A 27392-nucleotide genomic window follows, 5' to 3' on the forward strand; every position below is an offset into this window, starting at 1 on the left:
AATTATAATTGCGTTTTAGGTTTTACAGAATTTACAATTTAACTGTTATTGTGAATTATGTAGGCTACCTTTGCTCGGTTTCCACTATCCATGCTTATTACGGATAGAAATATCTCGAATCTTCCGTGAATGTGTCTGTTTTGTATCAATGTGTCAAACTACAAATATTAAATATTGGCATTTTTAGTAAGAACTGTACGGTGGTCCCAGTATTACGTTCCTTTTTTCAAAAGTGTCTGATCATCCTGAATAAAGCCACTATAAAGATTTTGAATTGCCATCTTTGAAGCCCATGGCTGTTAAAACTTTTCGCATGCATTGACTAATCACGAGCTTCAAAACAAATCTTGTAAAGAAAAATATTTTTTTTAATCTATGCAAAATACGTTCTTATTTTTGCAAAAAATTCCTAAAACGTTCTTATTTATACAAAATGCTTTTCGTAAGTGATGTAGGTCGTATCTGCCTAATCGAATATCACTATACAAAAGGCAGCAGGATTATGGATTATTTTACAGCCTAAAGGTGAAGTTTGATTTGTAAAAACGTAATTGCTGGACTTACAAAGGTTCTGGAAAGCATCAAACTCATTTTTTTAGATTGGAGCACTGTTGTTGTTCGATTGTCTGGCAGTAAAATCGTAGGTAAAAGGCCCTTACAAAAGCATACAAACTCGAACGGGAGTCTTCGTGGCTTTAAAGCATTTCACAACGCAAATCCGGACACTTCAGTGAAAAACTGTGACGGCGAGCGCTATGGAAAACGACGTAAGTTTGCTCTTATTTGTTTGGCTTGTGTTAGTTTCTATTGTTATGTTTATTGTCTTCTAAGAATAATTATAGCCCGTAAAATGACATATTCGAAGTTTAAAACAGCACAATTTTTTAAATTAAACAAAAAATAACGGATTTTTGTATGTATTATTTTTATCGACTTTATTTGGGATTTAGATTTATTTAGCTCGGACAGTTACACTGCTTTATTAATACTGAATGACGATGGTGACAAATACTTTACTTTTGTCGTAGCTGTTTTAAAATTTAAAAATTAAATGTTTGAAAAAATCAAAACTCAGGGGCACTACATCCGAACAAACTCCCCTATATACTACTTTACGAATTGTCTAGTTTATTATTCGTGAGGTAAAAATGGATTTGCCGATGTTTTGCTAGCTATTGTGCATTATTAATTTTTTTCCTTTTTAAAGAAAGGTTAACACTTTACGTTCAATGCCGGTCAAATGTTTTGCGACACATTTTTGTTTTTCTGCGCTTAGCTGGCAGGCGAAAACAAGTGCTGTGGTCGTTTTTCTGTGGCCTTCTTGACTCTGAATCACGCCTTCGGACTTATCCGAGGGTCAGGGGTAGTGTCGTGTCATGGGAAATACCGGGGCAGTTTGCCAACAATGAGTGAAAAAGTCAAATAGGTCACTCGAGGAGATTTAGACAATTGTGAAGTAGTGAATGCTTTCTGTTTCGAAGCTGTTTCTTCAATTCGCCAAACGTGTCCCAAGTGCAACACAATGCGTATTCTTGTGGCCTGCTCGAGGTACGTATATGGGTTTCAAGGTAACTGGTCATGTGTGACCCACATATATCACAATAGATGGGAAGGGCTTCTTTGATATGCTGTAAAATGATCACAATTTGAATATGTTTAAATTTCAAGCACGGACGCTGCCGATTAGCGATAAAAGCAGAAAAAATCAGCGTGATGTGTAAAGCATAAGTGCGGCCAGAATATTGCTGAAAACTCTTTCGGAAATTTCTTATTTATTTTCACCAACAGTAAATAGCCAAAAGGTTGATAAAATAAAAAGATAAAAGCCTACTTTTAGTATACTATGGCTGGTTACAAAAGCATATTTATATTGTTTAAAAGTAACTTCAAACCTTATATATCGTAGGTCTACTGCTTGGCATTTCAAATTCAAATTCTCAGGGTATTTAGCTTCACAAAACAGATTTTAAAAATGCAAACCGCTCCTAGTGGTGACGTAACAATCCACTTATTTGAATATAAATAAGTACGGCGACAAATTTTGTGCAGCATTTAGTTGCAGCATATGTTTAGGTTTGGGAGGCGGGTAAGAATGTATTAACCCTGATAAGCCAAGACCCCGACCAAAATCGATGCTGTCTGGAATTTCAAGACTTCCACATCCCCAATAATTAGGGCATTTACACAATTTGGAGTGCACTGGCCCGTTAACTTTAAAGTGTAGGCAACCACTTCTAACCCTAGCTGGAATGCGTTTTGCACGTCTTGAGTTCCACTTATACAATGACGCTTTCTTTAAAGGTTTCGTACATACTTATACAGATATATAGTTGTAGTTTCATAATTCAATTAAATAGAGCAGAATGCAGGTAATTCCAAATACTGTTAAATTTTGGGGAAAAAACTGTAGTTTTGGCCTATGTAAACTAAGTAAATTAAAAAAAATGCGCTCGCAAATCTATTTATATTTCTACAATATCTTATTCACGTAATCACACCCACCCAATAAACTTTATTTTCGGCCTATTTTGAATTGGAACTGCCTTTTTCCCCGCTTCACGCGAATCTAGTTAGCCTATATTGCTAGAATGTATCAGCTCACTTCGATATATTTGTTTTACCCCAACGTCGTATATCGCAGCATCGAAAATAAAGGTTTGGGCAACTTAAACGATATGAAGGAGTTTTGCGCTTACACCGTCGTTATAGATCGTTATAGATTTTGTATTGAAAGTAAAACCTGTCTAATATAAAAACTTTACCCAAATAAACGAACTGTGTGGTATTCATAACGATACTTTTCATAACGTCATTTTTTTAGCGAAACATCGTGATGGTAGAATGTAATTGTATTTATAATTGTATCTCTGAAAAAATATCATGCCCCAAACAAAATTCCTAGATTTGCGCCTGGTCCTGCCCCTGAAAATGTACAATAATAACACCGCTACACAGTTTGCATGATAAGTATCGTGTCTCATTCAGGTTTCTTTAGCTGAATCTACAAAACGGGAACTCATTTTCAAAACTTAATAATTAATAAACAACATTTTTAGTGAGGCGTTTTTTAAACCAGAGGTCTAAACCGCCGTGGACTTAAATTAATTTATTTGTATATTATACTTCCGCAACCAAATCATAATAAAAGCCAACCGAAATAGTCAAATGAAAAAAGCTCGGCCAATCAGCGAATTACCAACTCTAACCTCTGTGATGACGTTTACCCCAAATGGAACGGCGCTGTTTCTAAAATACTATATTAAATACGCGGCGCAAGAGCAGAAAAGTCGTGCAAATTTTTTAACGCATGGCCACGCCTCAAGGAATTCTGCTTCCTTCAAGTGATAAATCCTCTTATGTAAAGAGTGCTGTCTTACCGCAGGAGCGGCTGAGGGCAAGTCTTTGTTTGTTGTAAGATCCCCAAAAATTAACTTTTCAACGCTCCGTCGGCCTTACTGCAAATAAATTACACCATGCTTATGGGGAAATTCTGCAGCCAAGCGAAACATCTCACAGCTTTTTGCATTTTTTATAATTGGATAATGAATTTTGTATGTTTGGTTAAGGGATAGAGGCTGCCGAGCAAATATGAATTTCAAGAAATCCCTCATGTAAATTTAGCTTTTTTAGTTATTAGAAAGTCACGAAATATTATTTTATGTAAAAATACGTTTGAAAAGTTGTTTTATTGGTGAGTTGAAGTTTGCATACAAACCAGTGCTACGGAGTCCAACTCGGGACTCGAGTAAACCCAAAACTACAGCGAGTCCCGAGTCCGACGTGCGCATGCGCAGTATTGAAGTTTGAAAGTGATACAACCGCAAACTGTAAAGGTGGGATAGCATATATGGTGGATATTTTCCAACCATGTATTGTGGGTATATGAATTATACAGAAAATCATAGGGTAATCGCATGAAGCTCGAAAATATTTGGCACATTCGGGCTGAAATGTTTCCTTGAAACCGCCACAGGCATCTTAGACAACATACTTTTCATGTGAGACGAACTTTTTTTATTCACATAAAAAAGTTAGCAAAACCTATAGTTTATTGGGGCCAAAGTCTGGTTATTAGGTTTTCTTGAGGTTTTTTGTTCTACTTCGCTTTGAATTGTTTGACGCCGTGATAAACAAAATGGCAATTACATATGAAAAACTACAAAATCTAAACATGCAAAACTGCAAAATATAAGCATGCAAAACTACAAAATCTGAAAAATAATCATCCGTTAATTGTGAATCCTATTTTAAAAGTTTCTTGAAAAACACTCTTCGTTTCAGCAAAAACAAAATTAGCACAAGTGTGCGTATTGCTGCAAAGCCCTATAGTTTTTCTAAAGACTATTTAAAGAGTGAATGAGTGGTGGGCCGTACTTAAACATCAAGAGAGCCGCGATGCGTCCATGCGGTTAGGTGATGTATTTGGGCGATGTTTAAAAACGTTTTTGAAATCAGATTATTCAAATTCGTTTGAATAATTTTAACCTTAACTGGAGATTGAGAGAAAGATAACTTATCGAACATGGTACGCCCTTTCAGGGATTTTTAACTTCTGCTTAAACTTTTTTTTTGCTGAAAAATCGTACAAAAAATTTGTGAGAGATTTAAAGTTTTTAAACAGTTTGATATTTAAAACTAAGATATATCCGATAATATCGGATCGGAGCCGACACTTGATGCAAAGTGGTAGTATCGGTATCTCTACGTGTAATTTCTGCGTTTTACCCTTTGCGACCTAAACTATAGTTTTTCACCTAAAGGGTAAAATGTTCACTAAAGATTATATATAAGAGCAAAAAATCAGCCCCCTAAAGCAAAAGCAAATCTCCATCTAACCAGGAAAGCATTATGACCGTGCTTTCAAATTTTAATCATTTTTTCTTATTTGGCCATAATGACGCTATTTGATATATTGCCCAAAACATCGGATATCTGTACTGGAATAAAACGCAGAGTCAAGTATCGGTAGAAAAACTAAACAAAACATGACAAACTCCGAAGGCCGAGTTATGGATATAAATCCAATTCCAATACACGGCATACCTGTGGCAAACTTAAGGGTTCATTGCTTGAATCATTTGCCGTAAACATCGTTCCGAAATAATTTTTCTTATTTGACCATAATGACGCTGTAATTGTATGACCGTATTTTTGCCCAAAACGTCGGTTGTCAGTAGTGGAATATAACGCAGTGTCGGACATCCCTAGAAAAATCAAACAAAACATGACAAATTCAGTAACGCTTTTGTAGTTTGCCAGTGAAACAAAGCATCACGTTTAAGACCGAGTTACGGAAACTTGAGCTCCTGCCAATACACGGTATACCCGTGGTAGCAAGCATAATCATTGCTTAAAAAGATTTGCGCGTTTCATTGCTTGAAAGATTTGCCGTAAACATCCCACAGAAAGGTCTCTTCTATCGTCGAAGACAAGGCGTTACCTGACGGCTGCCAAGGCGTGTTGTCAAAACAAGAAACGCGTATTGGCGACGGTCATCGGGATTAAACTCAAGTAGGCGGAAATAAATCGGCTTGAATTTCGGGAAGACGAATGGCGAAAGATTATTATCTATTCAACTGTATTTTCTTCGCAAAGGTCCATATTTATAGGTTTAATCCATTTAAATTTAGGCAATTGTAATATTGTTATTTAAAACCAGAAGAAATGTCCAGATTTAAAAAGTGGCCCGTTTGGATAGATTGACATGACCCAAGCCTTTATTTTTATTTTTGCACAAAAATCAAAAAATCGGAATCAACGAAAAATTGCTAAATCTACATTTGTTTCAATAGTTTAATAACCTGAACATACGTAAAACGGGTGGAAGTATATCTCGCACGTTGTGCCGCCTGCTATAAATATTCATATCAATAAACAGAAATTGCTCTTTCGGTGTAAACGAAGTATAAACGACTTTTCGGCATGCAGATACCAGTTGACCTAATCAAGGTTACTAATTAAAACGAGAGTGCGTTGGCCAGCTTTATATACCAAAAAGTATAAAAATAAAAGTACTATAGATTATAAATTATAAATTTTTGTTCGTTTGTTTGGATTTGCCAATTCTTGGTGATTAGTGGCTTGTCAAGGAGATTTATTTTGATGTCTTGCGCAGGTAATTGAGCTCGTGAGCTTTTCAAAATGCTATATTATTTCTGAGTTGGTGTTTTTCCCCGTGTGGTTAAACGGGGATTTCATCTTGCGGTTTGACCTTTTAGCTAAATGCTAAACCCTTGTCTAAGCCGCCCTTGTCTTTTAAAAAGTCCCTTTTTAAAGAAATATGTTGTTTGTGCACAATACGTACGGTTTTGGGGCATCGGTATTATACTTGGTTATTTCCTTTTTTCCAACGGTGACTTGATTTTCGTCTGGACACAGAAATATGCATTTAATGCATATTAAGCAACTACATTTTAAATGACGAGCCGTACCTAACAATTTAATGCAGCTACTGAATAAGGCGTTATGTCAAATGACGGCCTGTAAAGGACGTTGATTCCAATATGCAACAGTTTGTAAAACCGTGATGTGCTTAACAGCAGCAGTCGAGTAAGCAGCAGTCAAGTAAATTTAGCATCACAAACGATTTAAACGACTTCGACCTGAGTCCCTCATATGAGCCGCGGACTTTTCACAGACCTATTTAAATTTGCATTGTGCTCACATACTTCAACTAACAACGGAGGACTATGTGTTTTTAGCGAAAAGCAAATAACTTTCACATCAAAATTTTATTGCTATTGACTGTAGAAATATGCATGTTCGGTTAGCATTTTAATATAAAAAGCTATGCTGTTGTAAAAAATGTAAAGCGAAAATTAAAGGTAAAAGTTTCAGCGGCCACACCTAATCAGTGTTTTTTTAAAGGTGTTTTGGGGGACCGAAACGGCCCCCAAATTTCTCCAGCGGTTTCCCAAATTTTGGACTTGCAACTTTTTGGTATTTAAATGAAACACTTGCGGTCTCTTAAAACTACTTAGCGGTCACCCAAACCAAACCTTAAAAAACCCTAATTAGATGTGGCCGCTGAAACTTTTACCTTTAATATTCGCTTTACATTTTTTTCCTTTATGTGGCTCTTAAAAAAACTCGGGAAGGATTTAAGCCGCGAACTAATAAATTATGCAGCATTCAATAAAAAAGTCACCTACTGAGTTAATAACGGTTTGATATTTTTTTTGTTTCGTTTTTAACACGAATTTTTTAGAGTTTACCATTTTTTACAGTTTGGCCCTCAAAATAAGGGCTAACTAAATGTTGCCATATATAGCTTTTAAGGCCGCATACCTGCGGGAGTGTACATTTGCGGGCCCGATGCAAAATTTTGCGCCGAACTCCATTACATTTATTGCAAAGTAAAGGTAGGAAATATGAATAATTTTTTTAAAAAATGCTGTAGTTATAGTTTTATGGAAATATCGTTCAGTTTCAAATTTCATCAAAATTAGTTTTGAATTGCATCCGACTATCTTTCAACTGTATTTGTTTATTTATTTTATTATAAATATAGTTTGGGAAACCCTGGCCAAAATCGTGCGAGTTGCCAGTTTTCAATTCAAACCTCCTGCATTCATGCCCTTTTGACCCACGCAGTGAACCCTTTAGTTTAGAATTTTAACTGCGCCGGCCGGTGCAAATTTTTCCCCCACGCTCCACTGAATTTCCTGGTCAGTTTGTAGCCGAATGTTCAACGGAAAGCTGCCTGTAGCTTTCCATGCACACCTATTCGTGCAAGAGCTTGTTATGGGCACCACCGCTCGATCTCCACGCCGACACGCTGCACTAATTCAAGCCGAAAATCGTGACGTAATGTTCTATTTAGTCGCTGCCACGTCGGGTGCCTTTAAAGTTCAACATTGATTTTATTTTTTTTACCGCCAAGAATTTACGCGTGGTTTAATGTTTTGTGTTTAAATTACTACGCAACAACTACGGCCACACGCTTGCTTTGGATTGTACTTTATAGAATGTTTCGCTTTGATCATTTTAGAACGAACGGTGATTTAACGTACATCCAAAACATATTGAGTTAAACAAGCTTCTTAAAATGTGTGTCGCGGTGCACAGGTGTGGTTGCTGCAAAATGCCGCGAAATCAGATAACTGGTGCTATTATCATAATAAATTATAGTTTGACCGTGTATCATGGGTGATTATTAAGTTACAAATGTACCGGATTGGAAAAGCGTGCCGCAATCTTATTTGTGATTTTTGAATTGTGCCGCAACCTCAAAACGATTGAGAACCACTAGGTTAAATGCCTACAATCAGAAAGGTCGTCAACAAGAATTGTCTGCTTTTCATCGAGTCGAAGCCCTTACTTCATTACCAGTTGGAGTTTTTGGGGTTTAGTCAGGAGTGAAACGCCGCGGAGATTGCTTTTATTTAAGTTTGGATTTGTAGGGTTTTGCCTTGGCTTATCAGACTTTAAGGCCATTAAAAGTCCACTTCTTCTATTTCTCACAGTATTTATTTCTCGAAATACTCCTTTTAGTAGGCCTGGTCTAGGCTTATAACGAATGCCTTTTATGATGTCACTTGTACTATTAGTGTGCTTCTTGTTTTGTGAGATTAAACTTTGTTCAACTCCTACTGTGACGACGAAGACCCCAAATTTTCCGCCCCACCGCTATCAGTTGTTTGTTTTGAAACAGGAGCTGGCGAAATTATAAAATCAAAATTCCTCGCTCTACAGCAGGGATTCTTAAACTGGGGTCCATGGACCCTTTAGGGTCCGTGAACTAATTTTAGGGGGTCAATGAAGGGCTAATTGAAATGTCAGTTTGAATTGGCAAAGTGATCATTTTTTCAAAGAAAAGTGTTGAATTAAAAATAAAACGATTTTTCACTGAATGTGTATTTAGACCAATTGCACCTTTACATTTTTGGACTGGAAACAGCAGATATTTGAAGTCTATTTGTTTTGCGACATCGATTTATGACGTCATCTATAAAGTTCCTTGCCATACTGGTCCACGCGAAGCAAAACTATTTTTCAGGGGTCCCCGGTAATAAAAGTTTAAGAATTCCTGCTCTACAGCGAATCGATTTTAAGCCGTTGTGCCTTCTGTTTTTATTGCTTCGAGTCTTTTTCAATGGCTCCGAACTCCAAACTTGACAATGGAACTTTGGGATAAACAATTTGGTTCTGCGCGGCTGCTTTTCTTTGCGTGTTTTGATAGTCGGCAGTTCACGACGAGGTCGTTTCTTTCTTCGCCTTCAGTTACGTGTCTGTCAACGGAAGGTTTTGTTCAACTTAAAAGAATCGTGACTCGTTCGTGCGATTTCTCCCGCTATTTCAAAAGCCAGGACGTGACTTTAGAGATTTTGTATCTCGAAACTTAGCACCTGTATTTGCAGCATTGGTTACATGAGACCTGCACGCGCGGTCCAAATTCCAGGTAATTCGCGCGGTCCAATTCCAGTTAATTTCCACGGGGAATCAATTTTGCACCCTTAAGTTGTCACGGAGCACAACAACATCGAAGTATTTTTTTACAGTAATATAGAAAGTCAACATTGACTTGTCCAGATTTAATCTTGGCTCCGTCGTAATTTCGGTGTGGTAAATCACCCGATGCAACATATTTTGAGTCACAGAGCAACGGTATAAATTATTTTGCAGTTGTGCAAATCACGTTGATTGTAGCTTTTTTATGTAGATTAAATTTGCCCATGTTTTGCGGATTAAAACAGTTCGTTTTTAAAACGCCAATTGGCCAGCAAACAGAGTAAAAAATGTCAAAAAAATTACAACGGACGGTTGTTTGTTGATTCAATACGGAAAAGTTGTAAAAATGCCAAGAAAACATCCCCAGAAAAACCAACAATTCATATTGCGTCATCAGTGTTGGGCTTTAAACTTTAAAATTCCTACTCAAAATTTGTCAGATTAAAAACTATACCGAGAGTAACAAAAACGTTTGTTAGACCAAATCGCTTATACCACGTTGTGACGTCATTTCGGCGTCATCATTTGTAATTTAGCGGAGGTGCTTTTTGCTTAATTTAGTGTTGATTATGTAGCGACACTACACCGAGCCGGATTTATCAAAGCGTTATGTTTGCCTTTTACTTATTTTTTTGTGCCTTGTGATCGCCACTTGTTGTGCGTTTTTTTTTCGATTCGGCGCACCTGGAATAAACAGTAAAGGAAAAAATAAATAAATAAATAAAAAAACAGTAAAGGGTTAACGCAGTGATTGCCCACTGGGGTGCCCCGCCTCCCTGGGGTGCTATTTCTAAAGCTCAAGAGTGCCGAGAGATATTTGAGAATCTTTTAGAATTTTTCAACTCTCGCAACTTTTTTTGTAAAGATTAGATTGGAATAAATCTAATATAACTTCCTACGTTGTGTAGAGTTGATGTGTGTTGTTCCAGTTCCGCTTATTGTGACATTCTAGTTAATTACCTACGGAAAAATCTTGTAGGGTTCCGCAATTTATTTGTTATTTCTGAGGCGGGCCGCTATAGCCAAAATAGGTTGAGAAACACTGGGTTAGCGCGATAAGCACGCGCGATTAATAATAGGCCTATACATCAGCACAATATGAAAAAGGCATTCTGCACGCTTCGATGCAAATGGATGAATACCAATACAGGTTCACCACAACGTATCGGTTTTTATCCGAAAACACTATAGTGCAAAGCAGGGTTGGATCAATTAAATTAGTTCAGTTCAATTGCAATTACAATTACTCCCTGAAATGTTTCAAATACATTACAATCACACCATCATTGAAAACTGTAATTAATTACATCAATTCCAATTTTCAGCAGAAACTTCAATACTCTCAATATCAATGCATTAAGCAAAAAAAAATTACAACTACAATTAGAATTACACAGAATGAAAAGGCCTTAACTACATTACAATTACAATTACATTAAAACCTGTAATTAATTACATCAATTGCAATTACAAATTACAATTGATCCAACTCTGGTGAAAACTAACTTAACACTCCCCTGTTACCCGTTTTTGTGCATTGCAGAGCAAACAGCAAGCCATCGACCGAAAAGTTGAGGATGACCGCGGTAGTCGCGGTATGTGGGGAAGCAAGGCAGAGTTCCTTCTATCCTGCATCGGTTACTGCGTGGGTTTGGGAAACGTCTGGCGCTTTCCCTACCTGGCTTACAGCAACGGAGGAGGTACTTTCGGGTGCATTTAAAATATACAGGATCATAAGTTACACGAGGATTGCAAGCTCCTTGTGTTCTTTGTGTAACTTGCGTTCCTTGTGATCCTGTAAATTTTAAATCCACCAGTTATTCTGTGTTAAGCACGAAAAACTAATTATCTACAAAGTAAGCAATGTTATGTTTTAGGTAAACTCTATGACCCTGAAAGCCTAAAACTTAAAAAAAAATAACTTCTGAAATGCAACAAATTTAGATGTATAGAAACTCAAGAGAGCATTTTTTTGCAATATAAGTAAGAATGGCAAAGAATAGGTGCAGTTTATAAGCAGGAACACATAAAACCATAGGTATATATTATAAACGAAAAGGGGTCACTTTTCTTCAAAACGAAAAATACTTTAAAACGTAATGTGATATTAACACCCATTTATAAAACAAATATAGTTAAAAGTCATTCAAGAAATCGGGATGATTGGACAATTTTTGAAGGGTTAAAGGTCCCTCTCAATCTAATGACTCAGCAGGAATGGCAAAGCCACAAGCCTATTTGTTTTTTCGCAGTCGATCATTCTCACGTTACCAAAACATTAAACGGCTCACGTACCAAGCCGGAGAGCAAAATTCAAAGCAACGCGAAAAACAGAAACGAATCGTGCTCCTGGCGAAACAGCACAATTATCGCGTTGTTCCACTTCTGATTCCGCGCTGGGTTTTACTGTTTTTTTTTTTAACTTTTAAGAAACTTAACCAACAGTAATTAAAAAACAGAGGGCGATTTAAGTGGTTTAAGTACCAAACCTCCTGTGATTCATTATACTTGTATACATAACTAATAACTTTGATTGCTTGGTTTGCGATTCAGACCTTCTAAAAAAGATAATGTGTCTATTACCTATATTCGTGGTACACAAGAAAATCTATGAGTTGGTAAAATGTGGCGACCGTTTTATTTTAAATTCGAAATGATAAATCTCTTGATAAATTTTAGACTTTTACTTCCAAGGCAATAACCTGTCGTTTAATTTAGGTAATGACTTGAATATGGGCCTACTATATGTCCTCTTTTAGAAAGATTTGCCACAGACCATCGAACTGCTGACCGCCGAGATAATCGCGGAACAGCACATTTAGCATTTACACTTTGGTGCGAGTAGACAATAAACCTGGGGCATAAGCCGTTACAGCGTAAATTGCACAATAAACACAAAATCTCTTAGTCGGTAAATAGCCGTGTGCTACAGTAGTCCTACAACATTTTTTGGTTTACCATGTACAATTTCTTCACACAGGCGCCTTCCTTATTCCATACCTGATCATGCTCACCTTCTGCGGCATTCCACTCTTCATGGTCGAACTGGCGTTGGGTCAATTTTCGGGTTACGGAGCCGCGACCGCATGGCGTGCAAGCCCTCTCTTTAAAGGTATGCGCAGCTTTTCCTATGAGTTATGTGTATTTTTCAACGTTTCTGTTTACGTTTTTGTGGCTAAGCCTGATCACGGTGCTTGTTTTTCGAACATAAAACATATTTTACCTAAATCAGTGGTTTCGAACCTGGGGTTCGCAATGGGTTGTCTGGGAGGGGCGCGCTGTACAGAGACTTTGTGCTACCAAAAAGTCAACAAAAGTAGAAAATAAAAGATTCGCGCGGATCACGAAATTTTTTTACAGTTTTAAAATTAAAGTTGGCAAAAACAGAGTTTTTAAAGCTATAGAAGTGGTGCTCAACCCAAACGAAACCATTAAAAACCATTAACCCCCCCCTCCCCAGGGGACAATGTATAATATGATTTACCTTGGCAGTTGTAACGGCAAGTAATAACAAATGAGTTTGTGTACACTATTAAGGAGGCCGTACACTGTGTATTTGCACCTTAAATAGTCTAGCTCCCCTCAAATGGCGATCTTCCAAATTTGTAATAAGCTTCGTTTGTTTTGACAAAAAGGATTCAGTCTAAACTTTCCGGTCGACGTGTATTATTTAGTCCCACATCGGGTGCACGGTAACAATGATTAACGCTTACTAAACTCTACGAAAAAACCTCGATAACCACCCGTCCTACTGCTGTTTACCGCTTCATTGCACCCGGCTATTTGTGTTACGTCATGCGCTGCTGGTTGCTGCAACCTCAATTTTCGCACAAAGGAGGTCTTGTCTTTTAAATATCTGAAAGAGTTTTTCGTATATGCTGGTTGCATACGCCATTAGTAGTAATTTTAAAGATTTAATCATTTTTGTTAGTTAAAATTAGGTCGATAACTAGGGATTTCCCATTTTTTTACTTTTTTACGTTACCGATACGCGATATTTTGTACAAGAAGTACCGCAATCTGTTCCGATACTGAATCTAAACAAAATTAAAACGTTTAGAGCGATATTTCCCATTTATTGGGCCAAAATGTTTAGCAATTCGGTATCGGATTTGTACCGATCCTATAGTATCGGACGAGTACCATTATCGTCTGATTTTTTCCGCTGTGTAATTTATTTGCGTAAAAATAATAATAAAAAAAAAATAATAATAAATAAAACTCAAAATTTAAAAGCACGAGTAAAGCATAAATTTTATTTCAATAAGGAACTAACAAAGCCAGTATAGGCGAAATATATATTCCTTAAAAAATGTTTGATTCTAGTTTGACTCGGGTTTTTCAATTTCGGGTTTTATTGTTAATATACGCGTCAGCGGAACAGTGATCGACAAGCAGAAACCCGCTGCCAGTGGTTTAGGGTTCCATAAAGATAAACTCCATAAACACCCTTTTATAGTTTTAAACCAACAAACTATACAAATATGAATTAAAAACAGCTTCCCTCTGGTAATTGTAATTCTTTCGGAAACCTATGCAAGTTGCCTTCGTCAGGGTGAATGACGCTGAACGCTCGTACAATAAATGGAAAACATACAAAGGAAAACTACTGTACGTCTGTAAAAAACAACATTATGCGCAATTGCCTCTTTCCAGGTATCGGCTACGGCATGATGCTGGTGTCCTTCTTTGTGGTGATTTACTACAACGTGATCATCGCCTACGCCTTCTTCTACATGTTCGCCTCCTTCACATCCGTCCTGCCCTGGACACTCTGCGATCAGTACTGGAACGAGGCGGCCGATTGCAGCCTCACTGTGAGTGAATATGTATTTACACTTTATTCCGACACCGATATGTTTAAAGTAGGGCCGTAGAGTCAGTTGAAAATAACCCGAGTTCGACTTCGGTCAAATATGCGATTTCGTCGAGTCCCTAGTCCGGCTCCGGCTCTGCAGCTTGTATTCCGCCAATTTACGTAACTGAATACGCTGGATATTCGTCAATCGACTTATAAGGGTGTCATATGGTTCATTCACCCACAACACATGGTTGGAAAAAATTCACCACATGCAATTCCGAACGTGGTCAGTCAGTCTTGTAGTGACTTAAGTCAGTGAAATGACTGTTGGACAATCAAGTCACTGTTTTCAAGTGGCTTGACTTGACTTATAAGTCTTTTGTACAAAACTACTCGACTTGACTATGAGGTCTTTTGCACAAATGACTTGTGTTAAAAAAAAGTGTTTTCATTGAGAACTTGTTTTAAAAAATTGGGTTACTTATCTAAATTTTACACATTAAACAAACGTTTTTTTTTCTTAGTTGGGTTATAGTTCATAATCGAACAAGTTTACCAATTTTGATAGATAGTTTAACATTTAATTTTTTATTTTTTATTTTTTTATTTATTTTTTTTAATGTGGTATGTTTTAATTTATATTTGCAGACTCCAGCGGCAGCCAACGTGACTACACAACAAACAACTACCGTATGTTTAAATTAATATTCTATAAGTGCTACTAAAAACTTTTGTTTATACTCGGGAGAGGATAAGTGTTTAAAAAGACAATAATTATTTTTTATACGGAGAATGAATATCAAGACCACCCACAGAGGCAGGCTAGTGTTAAAACCGAATTATTATTTGAGAGAAAAGTTTAAAATAAGCTGACTTTAATGTTTACTCTGCGGTAAACTACACGTTTCTGTTTGAAAACTATAATTCACGGCCTTTATGGTCCAATATATTTCTTTCATAAATATATAAAAAAAGAAAGACAAGTTGAACAATTGTGGAATTAATAATAAAAAGAAAACATTTGCACTAAAGAAATTAATTTGAAATTTGGTGTACAGTATACTTCGATATATATATTAATATTTGGCTGAGGTAACGTTTTAACTTGCTGTTGTTGCAAACAGATGATGACGAGCAATCAAACCACTGTGGCATTACCGAAACGAGTCAGTCCTAGCGAGGAATATTGGAAGTAGGTTGCTCTTGTAATACTTATTTTAAAGAGTGTAAGGACAACGGCTTTATCTTTTAATTGAAAAAAACGGAAATGGTATCCTGTAGCTATTGCATTTGAACTGGTCTTATATTGCCTAGAGATATATTCCAGTCCACTTGGGCAACATTGGGTCAGAAAACCGTTATTGAATCATAATGCTACTGTATTAATCTTTCAGCAATATTTAATGTGAATTTATCTTTTATTTTAACGCAACAGAAAGTTTGTCCTATAACCATGGCATTTATACTGCTCTTAAACTGCCTATAGAGATGTATTCAAATCCACTTTTGACAACATTGGAACAAACAGCTTTATTTATTCATAGGTAGTGTAGGCTACAAATATTTTGCGAAAAATTTAATATAATAATATAAAAACGCCATTCTATAACTTTCGCAAGTGGTACTTAACCTTCTTTACCGTACAAAGTTTAGTTGCAGTTTTATGGTAAAACAAACATGTTTCGGGCAAACAAACTGGTCGAATATAGAAAAACTCTATCTCAAACTGGAAGTTGTTCTTCGAGACAGTTGCAACACACAAATCAGCATTTTAGCTAACGATAATAATGCTTCGTTGCCCGAAAAAAATAAAGCACCAGTGTTGTAAACAAGTCATTTTGAAATTACTTAAGTTCCAGTCAAGTCATTTGTGAAATAACTTAAGTCCAAGTCAGGTCGTTTCAAAAAATAGCAAGTCAAGTCACAGTCATGTCATTTTTACAGCAAGTCGTCTCTAAGTCAAACCACTAATATAATTATTAAACGATAAACCATTACAGTAAGAAAACTCGTCTGATTATAAGCAAAATTTTAACTAAAAAAAACAAAAAAACAACATGTAGCAAATTTAATTTGCAAAACTTGCGATAAATAGCTAAATTTTGTAATAAAATGATAATGGAAAACCCTTAATTTCAACTCAAGTCATTTGACCCAATGACTTAAGTCCAAGTGAAGTCATTTGTCTGAAAAGACTTCAGTCAAGTCAAGTCAGTTGAAAACAGTGACTTAAGGGCACTAAAATTGCTTTACCACGCCCCTCTAGAAACCGGGTGCTGCGTATTAACAAGAGCTCAGGAATTGACGATCCCGGCCCGGTGCTTTGGGATCTGTGCTTGTGCTTGCTTCTCTCCTGGCTGGTCGTCTTCTTTTGCCTCATGAAGGGTGTCAAGTCGTCGGGAAAGGTAAGCGAACGTATAGAGCATTGCAGTGAGACGTTTTGGTTTTCGTAATTGAAAGTAACCGGTGTTCATTACCTGCCTGAATGATGAGCTATATTGGGCGTCTTTCGTAGGCAGGCATATACTTATGCACAATTTTTTGGTTAAAGTAATATATTATATATATATTTCCTCAATCTGTTATAACGCACTTCCTAACATCATCAATCCGGTAAAACGCAGTTTCTAGCTTAAAAATATTAGGCCACTGATTCGTAAATGCCTGATCTGTTTGTTTTTTGCATTATTTAAAAAAAATAAAAAAAAGCTGTTTTCCATTTACCCACAAAACAACAATAAAACGCCAGTAAAAAATAATAGATGACAAACAGATACAATTACGAGGAATTAAATAGTCTTAATGAACATAGCCCTATTTAATGACGGCAAAAAATCCTAAAGGCGATATTGTTTTGAAAGTACTAATAACTTCTAAGGTTGAGCGTGTCTTTTTTAGACCTCTTGAAAGATGTAACTGTTATCTTTCTTCATTCTACTTTGCAGGTTGTCTACTTTACCGCTACCTTCCCGTACATTATCCTTATTATCCTGCTCATCCTCGGCTGTACACTTGAGGGCGCTGGAGATGGCATTCTGTTTTACGTCAGACCCCAGTGGGACAAGCTGGCCGACTCAAAGGTATTTGTTATGACTTTTATGTCCAATTGATTGGCAGCAGGTTTCTGCTTGTCGATTACTGTTCCGCTTACGCGTTTATTAAAAATAAAAATAAAAGTTACAAACAACGAGTAAACACGGTTAAAATTTTTTTTCAAAGAAATATATATTCCACCTATATTGGCACTGTTAGTTCCTTATTCTATTTGAATTTTATTTTAAATTCTATTATATTTGAACAAGGAACTGAAGATGCTAGTAGAGGCGAAATATATATTCCTTTAAAAAATATGTCTGATCCTGGTTTTACTCCGGTTTTTAAAACTTTAAGTTTTACCGTAACACACATTTTACGGACGTGAGTGTGACGTAACAGTGCTCTAAATTGTAACAACGTCAACTTCATGTCAAGTTCCTGTCATCAAATAAAACGTTAAGTGAAAAATTTGTCCGACTATGACCAATACTTTAACTAAAATATGTCAAAATCGACACGTATAACAATCAAATTGTTTTGTTTGCGCAAAGTATACATGAAGTCCCAAACATGTAACAGAGTTCAGGGACGCCAGAGAGGGGGGGGCAAGCGCTCCTCCTTCCCTTTGCTAAGGGGCCAAGGGGGGGGGAGCAAAAACATTTTTGGTACCATTTTAAGCCAATCTAGAGGGCGTGGCCGCAAAAATTTTTACGGGGGAGAACCCCCGGACCCCACAATATTTCGGATCGCTACGCTCGCCTGCGGTCTGTTCCACTTACCAAAAAGCCCCCCCCCCCCCCCACCCCTAAAATCGCTCCGGCGTCCCTGACAGAGTTAGGTATCTGCTCCAAAGGCAATATTTTCGTTTGTTGATATCGATCAAATATTGAACGTGTCATCAACGCTATATAGAGTTCTATTTCCAGACACGTGTTATTTCCCCGTTGTCTTTTTTTCCCCGTTGTCACGAATTTACAAAACCGCAATTCAGTTGCATTGGGTGTGTGCTTGACTCCGCCTTTTATTAACCTCACGTTGTGATTTGAATTTGATGAATGACAATTCCTTCTCCTGAATTGTCGACAGATCCACCAGCCAAACTAAATATTGAACAGCACGAATATCCGCCTTGGGCAAAAGCTATGAATAAATATGTTGAGATTCAAGTTCTTACTTGAATGCTGTGTTTTTATATTGTAAAGACATTAAATAGTCCCGTTTTTATGGGACTATTAAAGATAATAAACACACTATAAAGGAACGTTAATTCAGTAAGCGCTGGATAAACAATAAGCTAAGTGATGATTGTCTGTAGGTTAGTCGATAACATCGCATTATGCTTATTTGGCCTTTTATAGTGGCACTCTCAATTTCCTTTATACATGATTAACTCAGCATAGGGCCATTATCATGTTTTTTAGTATGTTATGGCTTTAACTTGCCTAATCCAATTAAAGGCCGTACACATGGCTTTATACTTTTTTTTTTTTTTTTGTTTAGTTTTTGTTTTCAAATCGTATAGATCTTATAGTCTTGTAACGACTTAAGTCTTAAGTCAAAGACTTGGACTAAACTTATTTTGCAAAAACGTGACGGCATGGAACCTTAGTAATTTTCAAATATCTAGTTTCAAACATTGTCATGTTCGTTTACTTGATATTTGTCTCCGTGTATAGGCTTCAAGGTGTCGTGTTTTTGACAGGTCTGGTCTGCCGCCGCCACCCAAATATTCTACTCGTTGGGAATTTCCTTCGGAGGCCTGTTGACCTTTGCCTCGTACAACAAGTTCGACAACAATATTCACAGGTACGCTCCCGTTTTTCATGTGTTACCAGAAGGTTGAGTAATCTGCATTTTTTAAGCCAGAAATGAGCGTATGTTTTACCAGAAGGTTTAGTAACCATCAGTTTGCGAAATTCTGCAGATTTATTGTCAGCGAAGTTTAGCGTTGTATACAAACTTTGTTCGGGGATTACCCTAAATTGCAAAAACGTTAAAGCCTGTGTGAAACATTTGCACACTAAACGAACTAAAACATTTACAATTAATGAATTAGATGTGTCTTGTTTATATATTTCGCATAGTTGGTTGTTCGTTTTTCTACCGACATAGACAGGTCTATACCTAACGAATCAAGTAAGTTTCTCTTGAACCATAGTTGCAGCGTGCGTATTTCACGTTGCTATTTCTTTGGAAAAGACATAAAATATTAGACACCTACGACTATATCCTACATCGTGGTCACAGTGGAACGTTGACAGCGAAATCTTGCTGAGAAAATACCTAGAAATCTTAACTCTGAAACAGAAGCGATCATTTTGCACTAAAAATATAAATGTCCTATTTCTCTAAATTACCTCGCTTTTCTTTTAGTTTTAAATTAAGACGCTCTGTAGGTTAAGAGGCAATATTGTTTTCAAATATACTGTCTGGTTTTGTTCAATGGGACGATAAAAGCTGAAACGTAATAGTTTGTTGAAACACTCCTTAACACAGTGTTTCTTAACCTTTTTTTATTTGGGGGCGCAGCTAGAGACGTATAAAAACGTGGCGGCGCACCTTACGAGCGAAGCGAACGCGACAATTTTTAGCTGTACCGACATTTCTCTTAAATTGCCTGTATTTGTTTGTTATAGGGGTTTTATGGCTGCATATCTTTAAAGGTACTTCCAGCCTTTGAGACTACAAACGTTATTTTGTACATTAAAGTCCTATTCCGATTAATTTTCGACTTCTTTCGACATGTTCTTTCCGTTCGCGGCGCACCTAGCAGCCCTACATAGCGCACAGGTTGAGAAACGCTGCCTTAACAGAAAGGTGCATTTTTTTGAAGGGACACCATAATCGTGGCGCTTGGAAATTGCGGGACGAGCATCTTTGCTGGATTTGTGGTTTTCTCCGTCATTGGGCATATGGCATTTAAACTGGGGCTGGATGTGAAAGATGTGGCAACTTCAGGTGATTTTTCGCGCCGAGTTGTTTAAGATATCTGAATTATAGGTTTAGAGTATAGTGATTTATTTTTCGTAAGAAAACTATGTGTGATATTTCAAATGATTAGTAACCTTTAGCGGAAATGTATGTATACGTATGACTATTGGTCGAGCGTCATTTTTTTGGTTTCGGCTTGGTCGTACAGTGGACTTGTATATTATGCCAAACTTAGCACACTGAATAAGGCACATTTTTGTGACTTAACCAGTTTCGTTGTAAATGTTGGAAAGCTATGACAAAAAAACGATATAAATTTCAACCGTTTGTGTTCCAAATTAACTTGCCCTGTAGACCCTCTTTTTATACCTCCAGGGCATGTTTAGTAGTTTTATTTTTATAAAAACGTGATTACAAAATATAGCGGACTTGCGTTTCAGCAGCGATTTGACAATCAAGACAGTAAACATTCACTAGCAAAATCCAGTAAAAATTCATCCGCAAAATCATTTTGTCTCCATCTTTGAATTTAATTCACTTGGTTGCCGCTTTTTCTACGCATTCTTTGTTATATTGTTAAGTTGAAATATCGCATTCATTGCGTTCATGCCTTTTATCATCGATTATATTATCACCTTTCTCTCTTTGAAGGTCCCGGTCTTGCCTTCGTGGTTTACCCCGAAGCGGTTGCACTACTGCCAGTTCCCCAGCTCTGGTCAATCCTGTTCTTTTTCATGCTGATAACCCTGGGACTTGACAGTCAGGTATAAATAAAACACTGATTTTGCTTTTGGGAAGCAAGCTTCAGTAACCACCCGATTCGATTGGTTTTTGACGCTTGTAGCGCTCAAGTTAGGATAATTCTGGGCTTTTTAGCGTCTGTGTTGGTACCTGTGTTAGAAATTTTACGCTTTAAGCGAACTGTGTTACAACTGAATACAGGTGAACAGCGAATGCGCAGACTAACAATGTCCATACGCTGCTGTTATTAGGGCAGTAATGTTTTGAAAATATTTAAATTATCTTCTTGCTTTGTTTCTTTGTTAAGACTGTTTTATTTAAAGAAGAAATTTGTGGAGTTTTATTGTGATAAATTGTGGTTTTGACTTTGTTATAGGCTTCCAATTGTGTAAGACTATTTGCAACGCTTTCTAATTTAGTTGTAATTTGTCGAACGAACTATGATTTATAAGTAAGATACTGAAATGCAAATTACTTTTTACTGACCCTTTTTTGCAAAATGTAAAAAGTGGTGAAAAAGTATGACAAAAGCCAACTTTTTCGTTTAACTTTCTATCACTTTTTTGTTACTGAGAATAAAAACAGAATTAACTGGACTCGTTGCTACGGGTGTAAGGCTAGCGCTTTTTTATCACATTTTTTTTTTTTTTTATGTCTACTCTTTTGCCAAAAAAACAACAACTGTAAAATCATGCTTGTAATTTTTGGGCTTTTTGCATTTATAAATTTATTTCCTATGCTGGAGATGGTTTGCACATGATTTTCCTATGCATTGAGGGACCCTATCAGTCCGTTCATCACCCCGGTGCCTCCTTGTGTTTAAACTCTTGTTCTAGCTTTCAAGGCCGATTTATTTTATTGTGCAGTTTGCCATGGTGGAGACCATTATCACTGGTTTAAGTGACGAGTTCCCGAGATACCTGCGAAAGCACAAGTTTATTTTCACCGCTACTTTCTGCATCATTTGCTTCCTGATGGGTCTTATTATCGTGACCGAGGTATGGATCTTGAGACAATCTAACAGCGTTTTAATAAGCTGAGATACTTTTGAAAGTAAGGAATCTCCCACAAACAATAAAATGTAAAAGATATAGACTTGGTTTCGTATCAGATGATGTTAAGACTGTTTATGAAACAGGTATAAAACATAAAATAATTTCTTAAAATTTTACAGAAATATATATTTCGCTTTATGTATAGGCATCTTCAGTTACTGTACAAAAAGCAAACCTGAATAAAATGCCAAAAATAGTGGTTAAAATGCAAAATATTGATATAAGATTAAAATTTGAAAATTCCTGCAGAGGCGAGGCTGATTTTTAATTGTTTATAGTATAGCCAATATTCCTCAAAATTAAAAGCTGTTATACGTTAGGTTGCCGAAAGATATACAATAAATGTTTAAACCCTATTTTATATGCTATTTTACCGGTATGTTTAAGCAATTGTACGCGGTATATTATTGACATTAGTTAGTTGTAATGTGTAATGCTGCTAATATTATTAATATATTGGTGTATATGGCTGAAATTACAAAGATAAACTATAAATCGTTTTATAACATGATCTGGTGTTTTATATACTAATCTGAAAGGCTGTCGGTATATATAACTATTAGAACTATACTGCATAATACTTAATGTTAGCAAAAATATACTTCTGAATGACTTCAAAACACAAGATTCTAATTCAGGCGCTGGGTTAGCGATATTTAAAGAAACAGAAGGTTTGTTTAATTTTCTTAGCAGTTTAATTTTACCGAACATTAACTATACCCAAGGGTGGATTCTACTGGTTTCATCTCTACAACTGGTACTCGGCATACTATGGACTGCTCATACTTTCTTTGATACTCTGCCTTGCTGTCAATCATGGATACGGTAAGGCCGTAAAACAGAACATCGCAGTTTTGCAACCCCTGCGGTGTTTCTTCGTACAAAATTTGCTTTTCACGATCCAACTAAAGGGTTTCCATTTTCAAATAACACGCATTATAGCGCAGTGCTTGGTAACTTTTTAACAACGGTGGTTAACTTTACTAAACGTTTTTGCCTCAGCTGGGGATTTTATTTCGGGTGTTGCAAACAACAAATGACACAAAAATTAAAAAAAAAACTAAATCTTACAAAACTGAGGCAAACCAAACTTTGAAGTATTCTAGAAAAGTGCACGGAACCACCGAAAAAAAGCGTTGCTTTAAAATAATGACATGGTATGCAAAATACGGATTGGAATTAATCCCTTCATTTGCTTAAAAAAGAGATCTATATACATACAACAAAACAGAGAAGCCTTTCTGGCCCGGAAAACTGTCAAAGTGTTACTGTGTCGTCTTCTATTAGGCCTAGCCTCAAATAAATTATCTCTCGTTTTTTCCTTATCTCTATAGGAATGTTCTTTACCTACAAATGGCGACTCCTTAGCGACATCAAGTTGATGATTGGATTTAAGCCAAACTGGTATTTCATTGCCAATTGGTACTTCATTACACCGGCGATGTTGCTGGTAAGCTTTTCCTTTTTCTAATTATTATATTTTGTATATTTGAGCTGTATAGCGTTTATTGGCCTCAGGTATTATTTGAGTAGGCGGTAACCAACATCTGCTTATTTCCACTTATTTTAAAATATGATTTTTTTTTTTAATTTGAGTACAAGTTTAATAAAATATATTAACGCCCTTATAGAAATGGCTAACATTTTCAAAGTGTGCTTTGATATTCCTAATACTACGTCCAACTAAAACCTCAATTTACTCAAGAAAAAGATTAATTTCAGTGATTTTCGAAAACTGTTAACAAACGAAAGTATAAGTTTGTTCTAAATTAATTAGATTTCAAATATTCAAAATTGGTAGGAACAGAAAACGTTTTAATATGATTCTAACTTATTTAAGCCGCAAAGCAGCTGTCCGTACAAGCTTTCTTTACGGACTGTCAAGCACAGTTGTTACAAGTAGACGAAAACCGACTATAACGTGTGCATTAACTCAGAGATTTGGCTATAACAATTGATCGATTCAGGTGTTTAATGTGTTAATGGACACGTTACACGAGTGATTTACATACTTTTTTTAGCCTGTAGCACACTAAAAAAAGCTTAAATATTTCGTGGCACACTTTTAACAGAACAACAATAGAACAATTTTACAATCTCCCTAACACACAACAAACTATTAGTAAATTTCTCGATATTATAAATTTTTAATAAATGCGTATTTAAGTCTAAAATGTTTGCGTGTATACCTATTTTTAATGCAAATAACTGATTCTCAAAATTTACAAAAAGTTTTTCTGCATACTTGACAAAGTCGCGTTTTTTATTGCTTACACCGGCCGCCTGTGCTTCTCAACCTATGGGTCGCGACCAAAAATTGGGTCGCTGTTTGATTTGGTCAGTAGCCACATGTTTACACTGATTGAGATTGGTTCAAATTGAATTTTTTTACTTAGAGGAAATTAAGGAAGCAATGCAAATAATGTCTTAGAATAATTAGTAAAATTTGAAATTATTTATGCTAATGCTAATGTCTATTTTTTGTTCGCATACAAGAAGTTAGTTTTTATTTCGCTTACAAGAAAAACAATTGGGTCGCCAAAGCTTAGTTGTCATATACTTACGCTTAATATTTGGGTCGGTTGAGAAGCACTGGAACAGCAAAATTTGTAACGCTCGACGCATAGTCTACAGCAATGCTTCCCAGCCTTCTCAGTTTCCCACTTTTAATGCAAGTTTTATTGTGCGACTTACAATGAGATATGTTCAAACGAATCAAAAACAAATTGAAAATAAAAACAATTGAAAAGAACACTGTCTTACATAAATGGTACGTGATGATAATGCAATAATTTCCCCATGGAAAAATGTCTACAGTATAGGCTTGACTCGTTTCTTCTCCGCGCAGTTTGTCACTATCTACTCTGCCGTGAACTACTCCCCGATAACCTTGGATGGCGTGGCCTATCCAAAGTGGGCTGACGACCTGGGCATTTGTATGAGTGTTACAGTAGTCGTTGTGGTGCCTTTTTACATGATCTACCGCGCCATAATTGCTTGGAGAAACGGAGAGGATTTGCGAAAAGTAAGTATTTGCCAGTTAAAGTCGATTTACTTGACAGACTCCAATAACACGATCAGTGTCAGGGAAGCATTCACACCCCCAACCCCCTAAACTGTATATTTTGCCTATTTTGACTACGTAAGTTCATTTTTTTTCTTAGTTGTGTTTCTAGTATGTCTAAGCGCATTTTTATAAAATCGTTTAAGCCCAAAAGGCATTGTACGTCTCATCGCACCCTGCAAAATGATCAGTTTTTAAATCAAACTGTATAAAGTGGTATTTTTTTTGCCTTTCGCAGATGGATAACTTCTTATATAGCTTTTTCTTTAAAACTATACCTCTCTATCGTGAAAAAACGAAGTGTGTGGTGTTCGAAGGTTACTTCCTTGTGGCGTTGAGTTTGACGTCGCTTTGTAACTTAACGGCGTTGCATAACGTTGTGATGTTATCTCTGAAAATGCAAATTCACGCCCAACCACACCACAAACAAAAATCTAAGATCCGCGCCTGATCAGCGGTTATTAAAAGTGCCGAGTCCAGAGTCCAGAGCTTGCTTTGTTTTGCAGAGAATCGGTCGGACGTTGGAGCAAGCCTTGTAAAACTTGTTTTATTTTGGATTTTTAAAATTAGATTAGAATTAGAGTTATATCAATTTAGTTTTGTCAAATAAGATTAGAATTAGAATTACCGAATTCTAAAAAATCGATTTTGAACTAGAATTACATTTAATTATTCTCAATCAAACTAAATTTGTTATGCCTTTAGCGTAGCATGTTTTTCAGACTGTGAAAAATTACATACAAATCGTTCCAACCAAAGAGTTTTTTAATTTGGACAAAGTAGAAATTTTAGTAAAATCCGATTTGGATTACAACTAGAATTAGAGCACACAAGCAATTCACAAATTAGATTAGAAGTAAAATTACCCAATTTTTCAAAAAACGAAATTGAACTAGAATTTGAACTCAAATTTATTTCAATTATTCACAACCAAACTAAATTAAAACGCAAATTATTCTAATAAAGAAGTGAATGACAAATATGTGTGTGCTAATTTGTTATGCTGTTTAGCGTAGCATATACGCTTCTCAGACTGTTAAAATTCCATACAAGTCGTTCCAACCAAAGAGTTTTTACTCAACTTCTTTGTTTTGACTAAGAGACCCCTGAAAAAAATTTTGGCATCGCATGGACCAGTGTAGGCAACAAATTTTCAGAGATTTTTTTTTACGGTACGTCATAATGCAAACAGACTTCAGAAATTTGCTTTTTCCGGTCAAAAAATGTGAAATGAAGTCTAAGTATATTCAGTGCAATACGTTTTATTTTTAACTATAGCCTCCCACTCTTTTCTTTGAAAAATAGCCTAGATTGCCTAAAGATACACATAGTTTAATTAGGCCTTTATGGACCCCTATAACTAGTCAACGTAGCCCCAAGAGGTCCATGGACCCCGGTTTAAGGACCCCTGCTTAAGATGGATTAAAATGCTGCCAGGTAAACCTAACTCTGTTTTTTTTGTACAGCTGATTCTTCCTTCTGCAAAATGGGGCCCACAGGACCGTAGTATTCCGTACGACTCTCTTCATGGTCCGGGGCCCATTAAAATGCAGTCCTACGGCCAGCCGGATATTAACGATACCTTGCCTGAGTCCTACCACAAGTCTGTTTAGGATGTTAAATACTTCAACCTCTGTTGTATGGTCTTCTTTTTAAAAACACAAATATCCATTCCATATTAACAATATTAACTTTTTTTAATATCTTATGTTGTTGTACAGGCAGAAAGGCGAAATTTGTATGAAGCCTTGCTTCATTCTTTTGCTATGTATTGTAAAATACCGTATGTAGCCTATTTCTTATCGTGTAAAATTTGTGCAGAATTTTTGCTTTGGCCTTTAATTACCACGATAATCCTTATACATGTTTATTGTATATAGCCTACCTATGGAACCTATATAGTTTGGGAAGGGCTGATTTAAGTTTGATTGTTCGTCATTGATTGAAACCACTTTTAATACTAAATGAAGCCGCTATTAAACAGCAATATAGTTGTATTAGGTATTGTATACCTCTTTCGTAATCTTTGACGTAAATAGTTAAACTTGGTCTTTTTATTTGTTTAGTAACTTTTTTATTGGAATAGCATTGGCTAACTCCTAGACTATAAAGATTCGTTGTGTGATGTTATGTTGTCTGAAAAAACTGGGCATACCGGTACTATTTGCTTAGGAATGTTTCATGGTTGAACAACTTTAAACAAATTTGTATGCGTTCCGTTATTCAAGGCTCCGGCATTATTCGGGTGTTAATGATTCTAACGTAATCCAGAGTTGTTTATAACGCATCTGCTAATAAACTGCCTTTTAACAGA

At 36.3% G+C, this 27392-nt stretch overlaps 1 protein-coding gene across 1 annotated transcript; it reads left to right on the forward strand.

Annotated features, from left to right (window-relative positions):
- The first annotated feature begins 678 nt into the window (after positions 1–678).
- LOC146145660 (sodium-dependent proline transporter-like) lies at positions 679–27392 on the forward strand. Its single transcript, XM_083390348.1, has 16 exons — positions 679–767; positions 10994–11150; positions 12431–12562; positions 14107–14267; positions 14900–14941; positions 15376–15443; positions 16518–16656; positions 17197–17331; positions 18990–19093; positions 20121–20245; positions 20870–20982; positions 21826–21957; positions 22740–22839; positions 23349–23464; positions 24863–25039; positions 26545–27392. Exons 1-16 carry the CDS (start codon positions 756–758, stop codon positions 26689–26691), a joined length of 1860 nt encoding a protein of 619 aa, XP_083246474.1. The 5' UTR covers positions 679–755; the 3' UTR covers positions 26692–27392.

Source organism: Ascidiella aspersa, chromosome 5 (genome assembly GCF_963924565.1).
Source record: "Ascidiella aspersa chromosome 5, kaAscAspe10.2, whole genome shotgun sequence".
In the NCBI taxonomy this organism is placed as follows: domain Eukaryota; kingdom Metazoa; phylum Chordata; class Ascidiacea; order Phlebobranchia; family Ascidiidae; genus Ascidiella; species Ascidiella aspersa.

What these genes read in the sequence shown, in the direction of transcription:
- LOC146145660 (XM_083390348.1), top strand. An exon ending in TGCAAGCCCTCTCTTTAAAG is followed by an intron (nt 12,563 to 14,106) that starts GTATGCGCAGCT and finishes GCCTCTTTCCAG; the next exon opens with GTATCGGCTACGGCATGATG. An exon ending in TGCTGTCAATCATGGATACG is followed by an intron (nt 22,840 to 23,348) that starts GTAAGGCCGTAA and finishes TTATCTCTATAG; the next exon opens with GAATGTTCTTTACCTACAAA.